The 16,524-nt window shown below is 38.2% G+C and overlaps 4 protein-coding genes across 4 annotated transcripts; all 4 read right to left on the minus strand.

The window, feature by feature from the left end:
* Nucleotides 1-438: 438 nt before the first annotated feature.
* On the minus strand, nucleotides 439-2,147 carry LOC126726658 (receptor-like protein kinase FERONIA). Its single transcript, XM_050431975.1, has one exon. It carries the CDS (start codon nucleotides 1,827-1,829, stop codon nucleotides 807-809), a length of 1,023 nt encoding a protein of 340 aa, XP_050287932.1. The 5' UTR covers nucleotides 1,830-2,147; the 3' UTR covers nucleotides 439-806.
* A 7,102-nt stretch (nucleotides 2,148-9,249) lies between these two features.
* LOC126726660 (receptor-like protein kinase FERONIA) lies at nucleotides 9,250-10,701 on the minus strand. The gene has a single exon (XM_050431977.1). It carries the CDS (start codon nucleotides 10,304-10,306, stop codon nucleotides 9,518-9,520), a length of 789 nt encoding a protein of 262 aa, XP_050287934.1. The 5' UTR covers nucleotides 10,307-10,701; the 3' UTR covers nucleotides 9,250-9,517.
* Nucleotides 10,702-10,930: 229 nt separating this feature from the next.
* On the minus strand, nucleotides 10,931-12,127 carry LOC126728542 (uncharacterized). Its single transcript, XM_050434347.1, has 2 exons — nucleotides 12,029-12,127; nucleotides 10,931-11,590 (listed from the first exon to the last, which is right to left on the minus strand). Exons 1-2 carry the CDS (start codon nucleotides 12,125-12,127, stop codon nucleotides 10,931-10,933), a joined length of 759 nt encoding a protein of 252 aa, XP_050290304.1.
* Nucleotides 12,128-15,013: 2,886 nt separating this feature from the next.
* LOC126728543 (uncharacterized) lies at nucleotides 15,014-16,390 on the minus strand. Its single transcript, XM_050434348.1, has one exon. The coding sequence runs from the start codon at nucleotides 16,388-16,390 to the stop codon at nucleotides 15,014-15,016; it is 1,377 nt and encodes a 458-aa protein (XP_050290305.1).
* Nucleotides 16,391-16,524: the final 134 nt, after the last annotated feature.

Raw genomic sequence — 16,524 nt, forward strand, 5'->3', positions numbered from 1 at the left:
TATATATATATATATATATATATATTTATTTATTTATTTATTTATATTTCCCTTTTCTGTTCATCTATTTCTTTTTTCTCCCTTATCTTTTGTGAACTGATTTTCTCTGCTTTTCCCTCTCCACTCTCATCCAGTCACCAGAGATCACCGTCCCATTGCATATTTCCATCAATATCTGTCATCCCATTTTAGATCTTTGCAATCTCTGCTGATCTTGGTTTCCTTGACAGGTTAAGTTTCTTGTAGTGCAAAGGCCACTTTACCTATCTTGTAGCATAAATGTGGAATAGATCTAAATGCAACTTGTGACAAATTCAAGCCTCAACTTTTCCATAAAAGAATAGAGAATACGCTATCTTTGAAACAAGATTTTCGGAAAAAACAACCGTTGGAAAGTAAGTGAATAAGACTTTAAGAGGCCTTTTCCAAGTCATAAAGTTATACAACAAACAGTCAACAACGTGATTATTATTGTGGTAGTTAATTCAAGCTTACAAAATACAAAGAAAGTCAACTACAATTTCAATCTATGAATATACTGTGTAGCATCCTTCACCGTGAAAACTTGATCTAAGCATCTAAATACAATTGAACATATCTAACAAAACTAAATTCAGACCCATTTCCAAACTCAAAGAAAAAATCACTCCAAATGAAGACCTCCATACCGTGGCAATGATATCACTGACAAACATCCCATTCTCAGTCAATCTGCACTTCTTTTGGTTGCTCCTAAACTTGAAATGGACTTTGAATCAACCCTGAATAGAAGTCCTACAAGTATATTTAACAATGGGATAGGTAAATTATATTGAATCATCCTTCCTCGTAGCAGCATCTGCACGCTTTTGCTGCTCCAGTGCGTGTTCAAGGCCTGCCTCCACTTCTCCAATTGTGGGACGTTCCATATGGTCTTCTCGGACGCAAGATGTTGCAATGTTCACGTATATCTTGAAACACTCTGGAGCTATCTTCCCTATCAGACACGGATCAATCATCTGATTAATGGTTCCATCTTCTACACATTTTGGAGCCCAGATGGCCAGACTCTGCTGTTCGCTCTCTAATTTCATGTCCACTGTTATTTTCGTACAGAGTACTTCAAACAGTACCACACCCAAACCGTAAACGTCAGTTTTATCAGTCAGCTGCCTCGTTCGAATATAAGCAGGATCCAGGTATCCAACAGTACCCTTCACTGCAGAATCAACCCTTATTAAGGCCTTTGACAAACTCGGGGGACCCATCTTGGACAGGCCGAAATCCGTCAGCTTGGCCTCCAATTTCTCGTCCAACACAATGTTGCTCAACTTCACGTCACGGTGGATGATAGTATGCTTCACCCCAGTGTGAAGGTAGTGCAGTCCACGCGCCACTCCAATGCAAATCTGTAGCCTTCGTTTCCACGTGAGGGGATCATCTTGGTCCCGGTAGAGGAAGTGTTCCATGAGGGATCCATTTGCTATTAACTCGAAGATTAGGATCATCTCCTGTTCGTCAATACAATATCCGATGAGATTGACGAGATTAGGGTGGCGTAGCTGGCAGAGTAACAGTATCTCGGTCCCAAACTCTTCGATACCCTGTCGTGACGTCGAACTCTTACGCTTTATTGCAACGCTTACGGTACAGTCACTAATAAATCCCTTATATATTTTGCCAAAAGCTCCCTCACCAATTACTGAATCTTCATCGAAGTTATTGGTTGCTATCTTGATCTCAGCGAGTGAAAATCTCCGGCATAATCCCTCTGGAAGAAGTAAAGATTGTTTTGCTCTCTTCCCAGACGTCCTGAATAACTTTGAAATATACTGTGAAATAGCTTCCATTGACGCTTCGGTCGTACACCTAGAGCTTGACGACGAGAGAATTATCAGATTCAATGGGAGTGGAAAGTGGCGGCTTTGACCCAGTGATGAGCAGATTCAATGTAGTGATTTTATCACTTTGAAATAGAAACGGGTGATACCAAGCAAACCAAGAAAAATTGACAAATTTTTCTTGGTTCGCTTGGTGTCACCCGTTTCTATTTCAAACGGGTGACACCAAGAAAACCAAGAAATAGAAACGGGTGACACCAAGCAAACCAAGAAAAATTGCCAAAGTTATGGGTCCGGATTGATGTTTATGTTCAGAAAAAGACATTTAAAAAAAAAAAATTTGATATCGATTCAATTGTAGATTCAGAAGGTCTAATAAACCAATTTTTCCTCCCAAACAGTCAAACATCCTAATCTCTTGCCTTCTTGACCACCGCGCTTCTATCATTCCGTTTTTTCTATTCTAGTTTTCTATTCATTCTTTGTTTTTCTCTTTCCTTTTCGTTCTCTATTTTTATTTTTTTATTATTTCACCGACCAAGGTGCAGTTTACTTGTTTGAATTTTGAAATGAGTTGGTTCAATTCAATTAGAAATTCTCTTGGATTACTTAATAGTTAATACATGGTTCTGGCCTTCTGGCAGCTGAGGTCATATATCTATGGTTTAGTCCAAGAGGTGGTTCAAGGGAATCCTCTTCCTTGTTGTCATAAAATAAATAAATAAATAAATAAAATAAAACGCTTCGGTCGTACACCTAGAGCTTGACGCGAGAGAATTATCAGATTCAATAATGGGAGTGGAAAGTGACGGCTTTGACTCGGAGATGATCGATCATATTCAATGTAGTGCTTTTATAACTTCGAAATATAAACTGGTGTTCATGACACCATGCATTACGTTTTTTTTTCTATTCATTCTTTGTTCTTCTCTTTCCTTTTCTTTCTCTATTTTTATTTATTTTTTATTTCACCGGCCAATGGTGCAGTTTACTTTGTTGGAATTTTGAAATGAGTTGGTTCAATTCAATTTGGAATTCTCTTGAATTACTTAATAGTTAATACATGGTTCTGCCTTCTGATAGGTGGGGTCATATATGATATATCTATGGTTTAGTCCAAGAGGTGGTTCAAGGGAATCCTCTTCCTTGTTGAGGTTTGATGTCATAAAAATATATATATATATATATATATATTTTTTTTTATACAAGATAAAAATTATACTCTAAAATATTTTAAGTATATATGTATAGAAAACTTCTTTTTAGAAATTTAAACTTCAGCCCTTGCCTCCTACGCTCCACAAGAACTTATACTCGTAGAATGACCAAGATAATAAGAGTGTGCGGTGGTGTGTATATATTATATATATATATATATATACAATTTCTTTGACGTTCATTTTTTTTTTCTTTTTTTCCCTTTGTCTTTTGTGAAACGATTTTTTATGCTCTCTCCTCTCTCTCCTCTTCACTCACATCCAGTCACCGGAGATCACCGTCCTATTGCATATCTCCATCAATATCTGTCATCCCATTTTAGATCTTTGCAATCTCTGCCAATCTTGGTTTTCTTGGCCTTTTTGGTTGTTCTTGAAATTCGCAAACCGATGCACTGCACTAATGGTACTTGAGCTTGGTATAGCTTGGTTAGTTGACATCCAGCGCTATAGTTCAATTGGTGACTTTAGAAAACTGATGAATAATCAATTATAAATGCAAAAGACCTTGAGCAGTTTGACGAATGATAAAGCAAGGATCCCCATGATAAAGGCTATTACATAGTGTTGGTGCTGCCAAAGTGGGCTCATGGGCGGAAAAAGGCACACTTGTGCCATACAACTCAAGACTATCACCATTGCAAGAAAGGAAAGGCCCCATAATCTATCTTTCAGCATAAAGGTGGAAATGATCTAAACGCAACTTGTGATAAATTGAAGGGCTCAACTTCTCCATGAAGAAACAAAGAATCCACGGTTCTTTGGAACAAGAATTTCACTCCTTAACAATAATTTGAAAGGAAGTGAATAAGACTGACCAAACAAAAAAAAAAGTGTTGACAATGATGTGATTGTTGTACATGTTAATTCACGCTTACAAATGCAAACATAGTCATGTACATTGATGAGTCCAAAAAATAATGGCTTTGTCATCTATATTTATATATATCTAAAAGTTGAAGCGTAACATTTATTATTGTTACGCTCCAGTTGAGGCACATTAGCGTCTACGTTATTATTTTTTTCTTTTCTTTTTTCAATTTTCCTATAATTGTTTTTAACATTTATTTTTTTTAATATTTACACTTCTCCAACATTTCTCCCCCCTTACATTTTCATCTTCCCACTACCCTCTACATTAATATCTTTCTTTCTCTTTCCTTTCATCTTCCTTTATTTTAGTTTAGTCTTTTTTTATTCACAACATCTTACTATAAATTTGTCACTATCTCATTCATTATGTGCATAGTTTTTTCTCACAAAAAAGTGCTCTCTCTCTCTCTCTCTCTCAATTTTTCGGTGAATTTTTTTATTTTTCTTGTATCTTTGCTTTAGGTTGATAATTTTTTATATTATTTAAAACTCTACTTCAGGTTAATGCAATTTAGTTTTGTTTTTTAAATTTTTTTTTTTTTTTTGTTCTTTTTGATTGTTAAATTGTATCCTATTGTGTTATAAAGAACTAAATATAGCATATAAAAATATAATATTATTCTATTACATAGCATAATTTGGATAATTTGGTATTTATTGTTTTATATATATATATATTTATGTTCTCTTTGATTGTTAAATTTTATCCTATTACATTATAAAGAATTAAATATAGCATATAAAAATATAATATTATTTTATTGCATAGCATGATTTGGATAATTTGGTATTTATTGTAATTTGATATTTATTCTATTACACATCATTATTTTTTATAGTGCTCAATTTAGATGTTAACTATGAGACTCTACTAATTTTTGTTTATTTTTTAATCCTTTATGGTGGAAAAAGTACTCTTAATACTTGTATTAGAAGTACTCTATAATGTCATTTATTTAGAGAACAGCAAAGGTTAGCCAAACGAAAATAATAAGATGGTTGACAAATTTTAGCTTATGCAATTTTAGTTTAATTGTTATTATTATTTTATAACAATGCATATATAGAAATTTAATTCTTAGATTCTGCTAATATTTGTTTATTTGATAATATGTTTTGGGTGGATGAAATTACAATTTCTGCCAAGAAAATAACCTTAATAGATTATCAACAACAAATTGTTTTTCCTAATTGTTTGATTAATCATTGTTAAGTTTATTAATTTTCTTAGTTATGTTTTCCGGTGTTTTGGATTGCAAGCAGAAAAAAAAAAGGTTTGAAAAAGTTTGTTTAAAATTAAAGAATAATTTCCAAAATTTATATTCTTTTTAATAATTCACAAACTGTTATAACTAAATTTTATTAAAAAATGAATTTTTTCATTAATTTGCTTTTTGAATTTCTGTGAAAAATTGTATTATTTTCATTTTGGTATGAAAAAATTTATATTTATGATGTATGATTATTCTTGTATTACATTTATTATTGTTTCTATAATAAATAAAAATATGATTATGAAATACATTATTCTTTATTAAATTAGTTTAAATTATAAAAAATAATAATAATAAAACCACCATAAAAATTATTATCATGCGCAACACGCGGGTTCGCAACTAGTTCAAATAATAGATGAACCCAAGATACGTTACGCATTTATAGCGAGCATTTATGATAAGGAGTAACAGACATGAAAGAAGACGTTACGCAAGTCAAAGCACCAGTTTGTAACGCCTTAACTGTTACAAATGAGAATGAATGCAGAGATCTGTTGCTTCTTAAAAACAAAGATGGCTATAAAGTCGGGAAGAGACAGCACCAATTGGTACACAAAATTGTCACCCAAAAAACTACTCCTAAGTTGAATTCTTTTGCAATACACTTCAACGGAATCCCATTCTAACTTAATCATTAGAGGGTGTTTGGCAAACACCACACTGGTGTATCACTTTTTCTCTATTTTAGATATGTCGTAGGTTTGTCCCTGGACGAATCCATTATCATCGTCCATCCACACTGATGAATATCTCAACTATTGATTTTTTGCATCATCAGTTTGGCGTCCTCTGTGGGGACATTTGCAAAGCCATATAGTTTCTTGAATTGACAAAAGAAATCTCCATAGTGCGAGATGGACCCTAAGCAAGTCGCACAACAGATTCAGGCTTTCATGGCTAGTATAGCAGAATTGATATGCTAGAATGGAGAATTGCGAAAAGCAATTGAGACCTAAAGTGGATATGAGCAACCTAAGAGGATGGAAGGAAACAGTAATAGGAGAAAAAGAGCTTTAGGAGAAAATCCATCTAGGATGTAAGGTGAACTCCATAGCATGAGGAGAGAGATGGATGAACTCAGGAGGATTTTGAGAGAAAAAGACATGGAGAACCTAGATGTAACGATTTGAAGCATAGATTCACTGTTCACCACCAAGGTGTTGAATCGACCTCTCCCACCAAAGTCAATAACAGAGCTGTTTTACAAAACCTAGAAGTACACGAATGCAGAAGGCGCAGTAGTCGCGAAGGAACTAACCAACAAAAGGAAGAGAGATGAAGGAACAAGTTGCCACCTTGAGAAGAAGAAGGAAACACAAAGCTCAAAATAGACTTTGAATGGAAAAAGAAACCTCCCAAGTCGAAGGTCAAATTTAGCTAACCTTACTCCTTTGATAATGCCCATTGAACAGGTGTTAATGCAGATAAAAGATGAACCGTCTTTTCAATGGCCTCAACCCATGTTTGCTTTAGCAAAAGGCAGGGATATAAGTAGGTATAGTAAGTTCCATCAAGACCATGGACATCGTACCGATAAATGCAGACATTTAAAATGACAAATAGATACCTCAATTTGTTAAGGATAGCTGTGGAAGTTTGTGCGAAAGACGAGTTCACACAAATTAAAAATTTGATCCATTTTCCAAAACAAGAGCACACCCTCCCATAAAGATCTCCATCCCGTGGCAATCATATCACTGACAAACATCCAAGTTCTATTCCTAAAACATTGTAGAAAAGACTCAGCCACTATGCTTTCATTTTGGTTTCTCCTAACTTTGAAATGGAGAGCATCCCTATCTCTAGAAATGTGATTTTGATCATTGTTTGCGGTTGATGATTGGCCATTTGGCTTTTCCACAGAGAGTTGTGTTTGTGAGGAGATTGGGATAGTGTTTCTCATTATTGGTACATTTTGTAGTTGGAAAAGAGATATGCATGTCTAATCTTTAGTTCATATTGCAAAGTTACATGCTACTTATAATTTGTTTTTAAATATTTGATGATTGATCTATTTGATGAGGCATGTTATATAAACTAATTCATTAAAAAAAGGTCCAATGTTACTTGAAAATTCAATTGGTTGAAAACACAATCAGTGCTATCTAACAAATTTCCATGAAGCTCCCTGAGGGCCTGAAGATGAAGCCAAAAAACTCGTGCTTTTTGGGGTTGATATTGCAACTTCCAATGAAGCTACACTACAAATGCATTAAGGAGAAGATAGATGTGATAAATTATAAAGATGAAACTGGGATTCCCATATCTAACATCAATATGGGTAAGTCGTGAGAACTTGAATGCTGCTCTTGGGAGTGGGACAAGTAATGCATCTGCTCTTTGTTACAAAATAACTGAAACTCTGAGAGACAACGGTGGGCTTAAGATTGTTAAGATTGGAGCATCAAGAAAACGTTATTCAACAATGCCTTCTAAAAAGTAAGAGTTCTATCGCCTGTCACCTTCAAGGTAAGTTCTTCGTTACCACGATAGGGGGAAAACTCTTCTTAGGCATGCAAACTCTTCTTACAAGAAACATTAATGATTTTTCACGCAAGTCAAATAATAGGAAAAAAAAAATTCTATCTTATTTTACAGTCATTGTGCAAAAACACACCAAGTTATGTTAGTATATATGCAGGAGAATGCTTACCTTCTATAGTTGTTTTATGCACCTTAAAGAAGATCAAACATATTATTCCCCACTTATAGATATAATTAGGCTAAAATTCAATTCAACAAACTTAAATGGTATTAAGATAACTTAGTAAGGTTTGGACCAAGATTTCCAACAACAAAAAGTGGTCACAAAGCTAAATAAAAATACTAATTGTATGTCATAAAAGCAAACTAAACCAATAAAACTATAAATTAGGACAAAACTAGCTTTTGGGTTGAGCATGTGTATTTCAAGTATGATACAATTAGAGAATTGTAGTTGGTGATTTAGTCACCAGATTAGTGAGTTGTGCTATGGTAATTCAGATTTTTTTTTTTTTTTTGTTACTTTTTTACTTTTAAGAGCAATCTTTGATCTCTTGGTCTTATTAGCTCATGAAGAAACCCAAGCTGGTGGTCAAGTCTTCAAAATTGGCTTAGCTTAAATGTTTCTTTCCTCATGTGGCCAAACAAAGAATCATATAAAAATTTGCAGCATCATCGTTTTACCACAAATAAGTTATAAAACATGCTATCTTCTAGTGACTAAATCACTAGATTATCTCAACCATTGAAAATTTAAAGTTGTAACTGATTACTTAGAGACATATATTAATACAAAAGACTTAATTCATAAACACTTCTATCTAGTAAGATTACTAAATACTCTAATGTTGTAAAGTGGGCTTTGATGGTGGAAAGTTCTATTTTACTAGTACATTATCAATGACGTTGATGGCCTAGCAAGCCTAAATGCACATGAGAAAAAATGAGATGACCAATGACAGCTAAAACCAAGAGGCACAAACCATGAAATTGACTTAACCTAATGCAAGAGCATGTACTAAATTGACAAAGATGTTGATGGCCTAGTAAGCCTAAATGCAAAAGAGAAAAAATGAGATGACCAGGCAACTAAAACCAAGAGGAACAAACCATGAAGTCAACTTTAAACTAATGCAAGAGTGAGTGAAACATTTTGTCAAACATATGGTGTGTAAATTCCAAAATGTGATTGAAAAAAATGTATCGTAACATGAATCCACCCAAAAATTACACCCAAGACAAACTAAGCACATTACAATTGAACAATTGATTAATTATCCCAAGTTGCCAAGATTGAAGAAAAGTCCCCAAAATGATCATTTTTTTTTTTTTAAATAGAAAAAATAGCATTAGCACATAATGTTGTCGAAGGGAAGTTGAATTGCAGAATTAGAATATCTAGGAAGACTACTAAATATTCTAATGTACTATTGTCCAAGCCTTTTTTGATGAGTTTTCATAATAAAAGTTCAAAATGAGCATTGCTTCAAATGCTTTGTAAGAATTGAGAGACCAAAGAAAATAATAATTTGCAAGACTAGACAACATTATATAAACTTACCACATCAGAACATCATAAATATCAACTTAGTGATGAATTCCATAGTGAACGACTCAGTACAAGGAGTATTACATAGCATAGGAATAAAAATATCGCAATAAACTATTTAAACATCAGGATTCCCCATCCCAATAACTTTAGGTAAAGGAAAAGTTTGTGTCTCTTTTGCCACATTTTCTCAGCAATTACACAGACCATAAACTCCATCAGTAATAAAAGACAATATAAAGACAAAACCAATCCAAAAACTGAAAAAACACATACCTGTGAATTGTTTGTGGTTAATCATATTTGACCATTTGCCATTGCGGTTTCCAAGGACAATTCTTCAGCAGATGTGGTGCTCCCTAAAGCTGTTTTCCACCACGTATCAATTGGAGAAGCGTCTCCCGAAGAAGCATTACAGGTATATTCATCAAAACAATAGTTACAATCACCAGTAGCAGCATCTGCGCTATCTTGTAGCTCCAGTGCATGTTCAAGGCGTACCTGCACTTCACCCATGGTGGGTCGACGTTCGGCTTGATTTCGCACGCAAGAAGTGGCAATGTCAACGTATACCATAAAACACTCTGGAGCTATCTTCCCCATCAGATACGGATCAATTATCTCATTGATGGTCCCTTCTTGTTTACATTTTCGAGCCCAACTAACCAGATTCATCTGTTCTACCAGTTCAGATGGTTTCCTTCCACTGAGTAGTTGCAGCAGTACCACACCAAAAGAGTAGACGTCGGATTTATCAGTCAGCACCCCATTCATGGCATACTCAGGAGCCATGTAACCGTAAGTACCCACAATTCTATTAGTTTCGATCCTAATTAAAGCCTTTGACAAACTCGGGGGACCCATCTTGGACAACCCGAAATCTGACAACTTGGCCTCCCATTTCTCGTTCAACAGAATATTGGTCGGCTTCACATCACGGTGGATGATAGAATGCTTCAGCCCAGTTTGAAGGCAGTGCAGCCCAAGTGCCACATCAACGCAAATCTGTAGTCTTCGTTTCCACGGGACCGGATCGTGATCGAGGTTAGTGGCATAGAGGTGTCTCGCGAGGTTTCCATTGACCATGAACTCGTAGACAAGGAACCCCTCTTGTTCATCTTCGAAACAATATCCGATGAGACGGACAAGGTTAGGGTGGCGTAGCTGGCAAAGCACCAGCACCTCGGTCCTTAACTCGTGAAATCTCCGCCATGAATTGATGATATTCACACCCTTTATTGCAACGCTTATGGAACGGTCGTCAATAAACCCCTGGTAAACTTTCCCATAACGACCCTCACCAATTACTAAATTATCATCGAAGTTATTGGTAGCTGTCTTGATCTCAGCCAGTGAAAATCGACGGCAGGGAAGAACTGAATAAGATTGGTTAACATTTTCGAGCAGATCGGGGTAGCTGTATAAACACCTAAGTATGGTGAGTCTCTTTTTTGTCTCAATGAGCTGAATAATTGATATATTTCAATATTTTTTTCAGATTATTTATACTATATTGTTTTAGAGGCCTAAGATAATGTTAAAGCATTCTCCCTAGCATTTTTTAATATTTTTATAAGGTAGAGTAAATAGTTTTCTTCATCTTCTTCTTCTTCTTCTTTTTTTTCTTTTTTTTTTTTTTTTTTTTTTTTTTTTGAGAAACCAGACCTCAAGTCTGGGACTTTATTGAACTGAAAATAAAACTAATGAACATCAAAGTCTACCAAAACGGCAATGTCTGAAGGTAAAGCATTCATCCAAACTTGGCTTGGAAGAAGCCTTTTTTGCGAGAGCATCCGCAACTAAATTACCAGTGCGGTTGACATGACTAAAAGTAGCTGAAGAAAAACTAGGAAGTAAATACCGAATATCGTCAACAATATTTCCAAAGGAAGATAGTAGTGAAGACCCCTGGTTTACTGCAGAAATGACTGTGGCCGAGTCACCTTCAAAGATTACGCATTGAAACTCCAACTCTGCTGCTAATTGGACCGCTCTGAGACAGGCCAGTGCTTCCATATCAGCAACTGATGAAGATAGCGGAATAGGCATGGACAAGGCAGCAAGGGAACCTCCTCTCCAATCACGTGCGATGATGCCAATACCAGCTGAGTTCGTCCGCTTGAAGAGAGCCGCATCGAAGTTCACTTTGACTGCATCTGGTTTTGGAGGGCGCCATTGATGCTGAGCAGAAGGTTGATGGATAGGGATTTCTGGAATCTGGCTAGCAATGAATTCCTGTACCAGTGCGCTAGCAACGGAACTGATATTCGCCATGGGATTAGCTGGGCGACCAAAATGAAGAGCATTTCGTCTGTTCCACAAGCACCAAGCAATTGTTGCGAACAACTCTGTTCTGAGATCATCCCGAACCTGCAAAAGCTTGTTAAGTAAATCACAGAAATTAAGGGGAGGGGGAGATATCAAGGTTTGGAACCAGTGGAAAGGTTGCCACACAGGGGCTACGTGGCTACAAAAGCACAGTGCATGAAGGGCATCTTCCGGGGTATCTTTGCACAACTCGCACAAGTCCGACTCTGTAATATGATGCCGCTTCAGGTTACACTTGGTAGGCAGAGCATTGTTACAAACTCTCCAAACAAAGTCTTTAATCTTGTTGGGCACCTACAGCTTCCAAATTCCTTTCCAAAAACTTCTCTGAGAGGCCTGATTGGATGAACTTGCATGGGCTGTTGAAGCCGAGGTAGCTAGCAATTTATAGGCACTGCTTGTGCTATACTCCCCTGATGGAGTGCATGACCAAGTCACACGGTCAAGGGGTTTTCTGTGGCTAAGTGGAATCCCCAATACCAAAGAAGCTTCATGAGGTAGAAAAACCCGGTTAACCTCCTCAGATTTCCACACACCCAGCTCTGGATTGATAAGAGAGCTCACCTTAGTTTCCACCATAACTGAGGGGAGAGGGGAGAGAATTACTCTACTTGGTTTTACCGGGAGCCACTTGTCTTCCTTTATTCGAACAGATTGACCATTCCCAATACGCTACATCATACCCTTTCTAATAACATCCCAAGCACCAAGAATGCTCTTCCATGCATAGGATCCGGTATTGGACTCCTTGGCATCAAGAATAGAGCAATTTGGGAAGAAACGGGCTTTGAAGACCCTAAAGCAAAGGGACTCCGGGTTTTGCATCATCCGCCATACTTGCTTAGCAAGGAGGGCGTCATTGAACTTCTCAATTTCTTTGAAACCCATTCCACCCACTTCTTTTGCCTCACATAACCTCTCCCAACTAACCCAATGCACCTTCCTTGAATCATCATTATAGCCCCACCAAAACTTCCTAATAAGGACTTCTAACTCTTTGACCAACCCTTTGGGTAGCGTGAAACAACCCATAGTGTACGTTGGTATGGCTTGAATGACAGCTTTAATGAGAACTTCCCTACCTGCAATGGACAACAGCTTTTCTTTCCACCCCTGTAATTTCTTCCACACCCTTTCCTTGAGATAGATAAAACTCCTTTTTTTCGCTCTCCCCACTAGTGCTGGCAAACCCAAGTATTTTTCATATTGTCTGATTGCTGGGACTCCCAACAAATGTTGGATGCGAGATTGGGTTTGTTGTAGGGTATTGGAGCTGAAGAAAATATTAGTCTTCTCTTTATTAATTTTTTGACCTGTTCCCCTTTCGTACATAGCCAAGATATCCAGGACCCTCTGACACTCAACCTTAGTAGCACGACAAAATAGGACACTATCATCAGCAAAGAATAAGTGTGAGACTCGAGGACCATATCTACTAATAGCCACCCCCTTTATCTTACCTTCCAACTCTGCCTTTTTCAATAAGCCTTGTAGACCCATGGCACATAATAGGAACAGATACGGTGACAAAGGATCACCTTGGCGGAGCCCCCTAGAGGGTTTAATGTTTCCAACTGGCTGCCCATTGAGAAGAATTGAGTACGACACTGACTTCATACAAGACATAATTATTCTTCTCATCCTCTCCCCAAGCCCCAAATGTTGCATTATTGCCTCCACAAAACTCCACTCCACCCTGTCATAAGCTTTACTCATATCAAGCTTTAGAGCCATAAAACCCATTTTGCCTCGTGTTTTTCTCTTCAAAAAATGAAGCATCTCAAAAGCCACAAGAATGTTATCAGATATCAACCGACTTGAAAGGAAAGCACTCTGCGAATCTGGCACAGAAATAGCTAGAAACTTTTTCAAACGGTTAGCCACCACTTTAGCAATAAGTTTATAAATGACATTACACAAACTTATTGGCCTAAAGTCTGAAACTTTCTTGGGGTTCTTAATTTTGGGAATGAGGGTGATGAAAGTAGTATTTATGGATTCTGGAACAATACCTGAGTTTAAGGCTCGGAGTACCACTGCAGTCATGTCTTCCCCTACAATGTGCCAGAAAGACTTATAGAATACAGGGGACATACCATCAGGACCAGGGGCTGTGAGGGGGGCCATTTGATTGAGAGCTTCTTTGACTTCACTAGCTTGGAAATCACCCTCTGACTGCTCAGTCGAATCCATCCCAACAACACTTTGGATACCACACAAGATAGTGTCAAAACCATGCGGATTTGAACTGGTGAAAATTTGATCGAAATAGCCCTCCACCACCTTCCCCAAGCCGACCTCATCTTCTACCCAAATTCCATTGTCATCTTCCAATCCTGTAATCAAATTCCTCCTATTCCTTTGATTTGCTCTACAGTGAAAATATCTTGTGTTCTTGTCCCCTTCCTTAAGCCATCTGTTTCTAGATCTTTGCTTCCACATACACTCCTCTCATGCTTGTAACTGTTGGATGTCGTCTCGTAACTCCTGAATCCGAAAAGGATTGTTTCTGTACCCTCCACTCTCCTCCTCCGACTTCAACTCCGCCAATTTTTTCTTTAGAGAATGTCGAACATGGCCGAAAGTATTTTTATTCCACTCTCTAAGATTTGTTTGGCAGGTAGAAATTTTGCTATTGAAACCCCATGCTGTGACTTGAACCATCCCACCTCCCCAGGAATCTCGAATTACCTCTTCACAGGACCTGTCCCTTAACCACATGGCTTCAAACCGGAAAGGACGTCCTTTTTTATAAAAACCGGTTTTGTTCAAGATCTGGGCTTAGGAGTATAGGCTTGTGATCAGAATGAAAAGCATCCAAATGGTGAATTCTGGAGGTAGGGAATTTCAAAATCCAGTCAACGGTAGCAACCCCTCTATCCAATCGGATCCAAACATTTTGATTTCCTGGGCGCCTGTTACACCATGTGAATGGGAAGCCATTAAACCCCAAATCCTTCAACCTGCAAAAATCAAGAGCATCACGAAAACCCTGCATTTGCCTCTCCGGTCTATCAAGCCAACCCTGTTTCTCATCTGCATATAAGATTTCATTAAAATCACCAATACACAACCAAGGGAGAGTGAACCGTGTACTCAAAGTTCTAAGCATGGACCAGGAGTTTTCCCGGCTGGCGGTCTCAGGGTCTCCGTAGAAACCAGTGAACCGCCAGGCGTCATCAACTCCATGGTCAATAATGGCATCAATATGATTTTCTGAAAAAGATTGAACATCCACATTAGAATCAGCAGTCCAAAACAAAGCAAGACCACCCCCAGTGTTATGGCGTGGAACCTCAAAAAGATTAGCATAATGTATCTTTCTACCAATTCGTACTAAAACTAATTTCTCAACCTTGGTTTCCATTAAAAAAATCAGCTTGGGATCTTTGTTACTTACCAACGTAACTAGTTCATCTTCTGTCTGTGGGTTCCCAAGCTCACGACAGTTCCAGCTAAGGCAACTCATTGGGCCCGGTGGTGCTGGGAACCAGCCACCACCTTCAAGTTTTCTTTTTCAAGATAGTTACATTCTGCCAAACATAATTTTTTCCCTCCCCTCATATCAACTAGTTCAATGCTAGGTCTTCTATCAATAACCATAGGAGAAGAGATTGGAATTGGATTACCTGGTTCATGGGCCAACTTCTTCCAGGTTCGAATGGATACTTGTGGATTAGAGTTGGTAACACTGTTTGTGCAATCTTGCAATGGAATTGGATTAGTTCTCGGACTAAGGGGGAGTGAGGCTTTATGTGGTGAGCACTCGGCCCTACCCCTGTCGGATGGAATGTAGTTTTCTTGGATAGACAAACCAACAACATCTTCATCCAATCTCACTGCATGGCTTGGATTGGTTTGTTTCAGACATGGCTCATTAGCGGAATCACAACGTTGTCCTTCATCATGCTCACTGCCCACTCCAGTATTGCCTTTCTTGAAAGCCACAAAGTTATCCATGTAATGCTCGGCCTCCATAGCAGACTGTGCATCATGGTGTACATCATCTCGACGTGGAGCTGGGGTTTCATTACTTTTGCTTGATTGGTTTTTCTTCCACCATGGCGGCTGGTTGCGCACATTGCCTGGGATAACAGCCACGGTTTTTCTGCTTTGGCGAATCGGTTCCGCTCTCAACCACTCGCCGTATTGTTGATCCTCTCTTCTCAACTTCCCTCTTCCCCTCAACCAAACTTCACAGTCTCGCTCCCCATGTGTAACACGACCGCACCAATAACAAAAGTTAGGGAGGCGTTCGTATTTGAGTCCCACCAGCCCTAACTGTCTTCCCCCTGATCGAAGTCTTGAGCAGCGCGGAAGTGGCTTGGAAATATCCATGGTTATTCGGACTCTCAAGAACTCGCCGCCCGCGCCGTTGTCTTCCGGGTCAACCACTTGAACCACCATCCCAATTGAGTTACCTACTGCTTCACCGGTTTCCTGGGATAGGTTCTTAAATGGAATATTGTGCAACTGCACCCAGAAAGTAACCTGACCGAAATCAAGATGGGGTATCTGTTCAACGTCAAGAACCCTTTGGAAAGCTATTAAGCTTTTGTCATACGACCAAGGTTCGTATTCGAGGACTCGTTCAAGGTCCAAAACATCTTCAAACTCAAATACCAACACATTATCACCCGAGTCACGAATCTTTAACTCACCCGCCGGTTTCCACAGTGGCTTGAAGGTGCGAGCCACTGCATCAACATTTAGCGTTCGTTTCGTAAAAAACTTCCCTGCCAACCGGTGAACCTCCACATCCTCTTTGTTCGGAACGTCTGCACCCCCTTCTTCTTCCTCTGTAAGAGTGAAACGTGCCCACATATCTTCCAGACCAGCCATGCTAATAGTTCGAAGCAGAACAGGATTCAGAATAGCACTACACCGACTAAACGCACCGTCCTATCAGTCCGGAGACGTGAAGGGAACAGAAACCCTAAACTAGGTTAGGGACAATATTCTACACGCGGCTGAGA

This window comes from Quercus robur, chromosome 5, assembly GCF_932294415.1.
Source record: "Quercus robur chromosome 5, dhQueRobu3.1, whole genome shotgun sequence".
In the NCBI taxonomy this organism is placed as follows: Eukaryota; Viridiplantae; Streptophyta; class Magnoliopsida; order Fagales; family Fagaceae; genus Quercus; species Quercus robur.

What these genes read in the sequence shown, in the direction of transcription:
- LOC126726658 (XM_050431975.1), bottom strand. Translation starts at nt 1,829, where the DNA reads ATGGAAGCTATTTCACAGTATATTTCAAAGTTATTCAGGACGTCTGGG.
- LOC126726660 (XM_050431977.1), bottom strand. Translation starts at nt 10,306, where the DNA reads ATGGTCAATGGAAACCTCGCGAGACACCTCTATGCCACTAACCTCGAT.
- LOC126728542 (XM_050434347.1), bottom strand. Translation starts at nt 12,127, where the DNA reads ATGGTGGAAACTAAGGTGAGCTCTCTTATCAATCCAGAGCTGGGTGTG. An exon ending in TACCTCATGAAGCTTCTTTG is followed by an intron (nt 11,591 to 12,028) that starts GTATTGGGGATT and finishes AAGCTTTTGCAG; the next exon opens with GTTCGGGATGATCTCAGAAC.
- LOC126728543 (XM_050434348.1), bottom strand. Translation starts at nt 16,390, where the DNA reads ATGGCTGGTCTGGAAGATATGTGGGCACGTTTCACTCTTACAGAGGAA.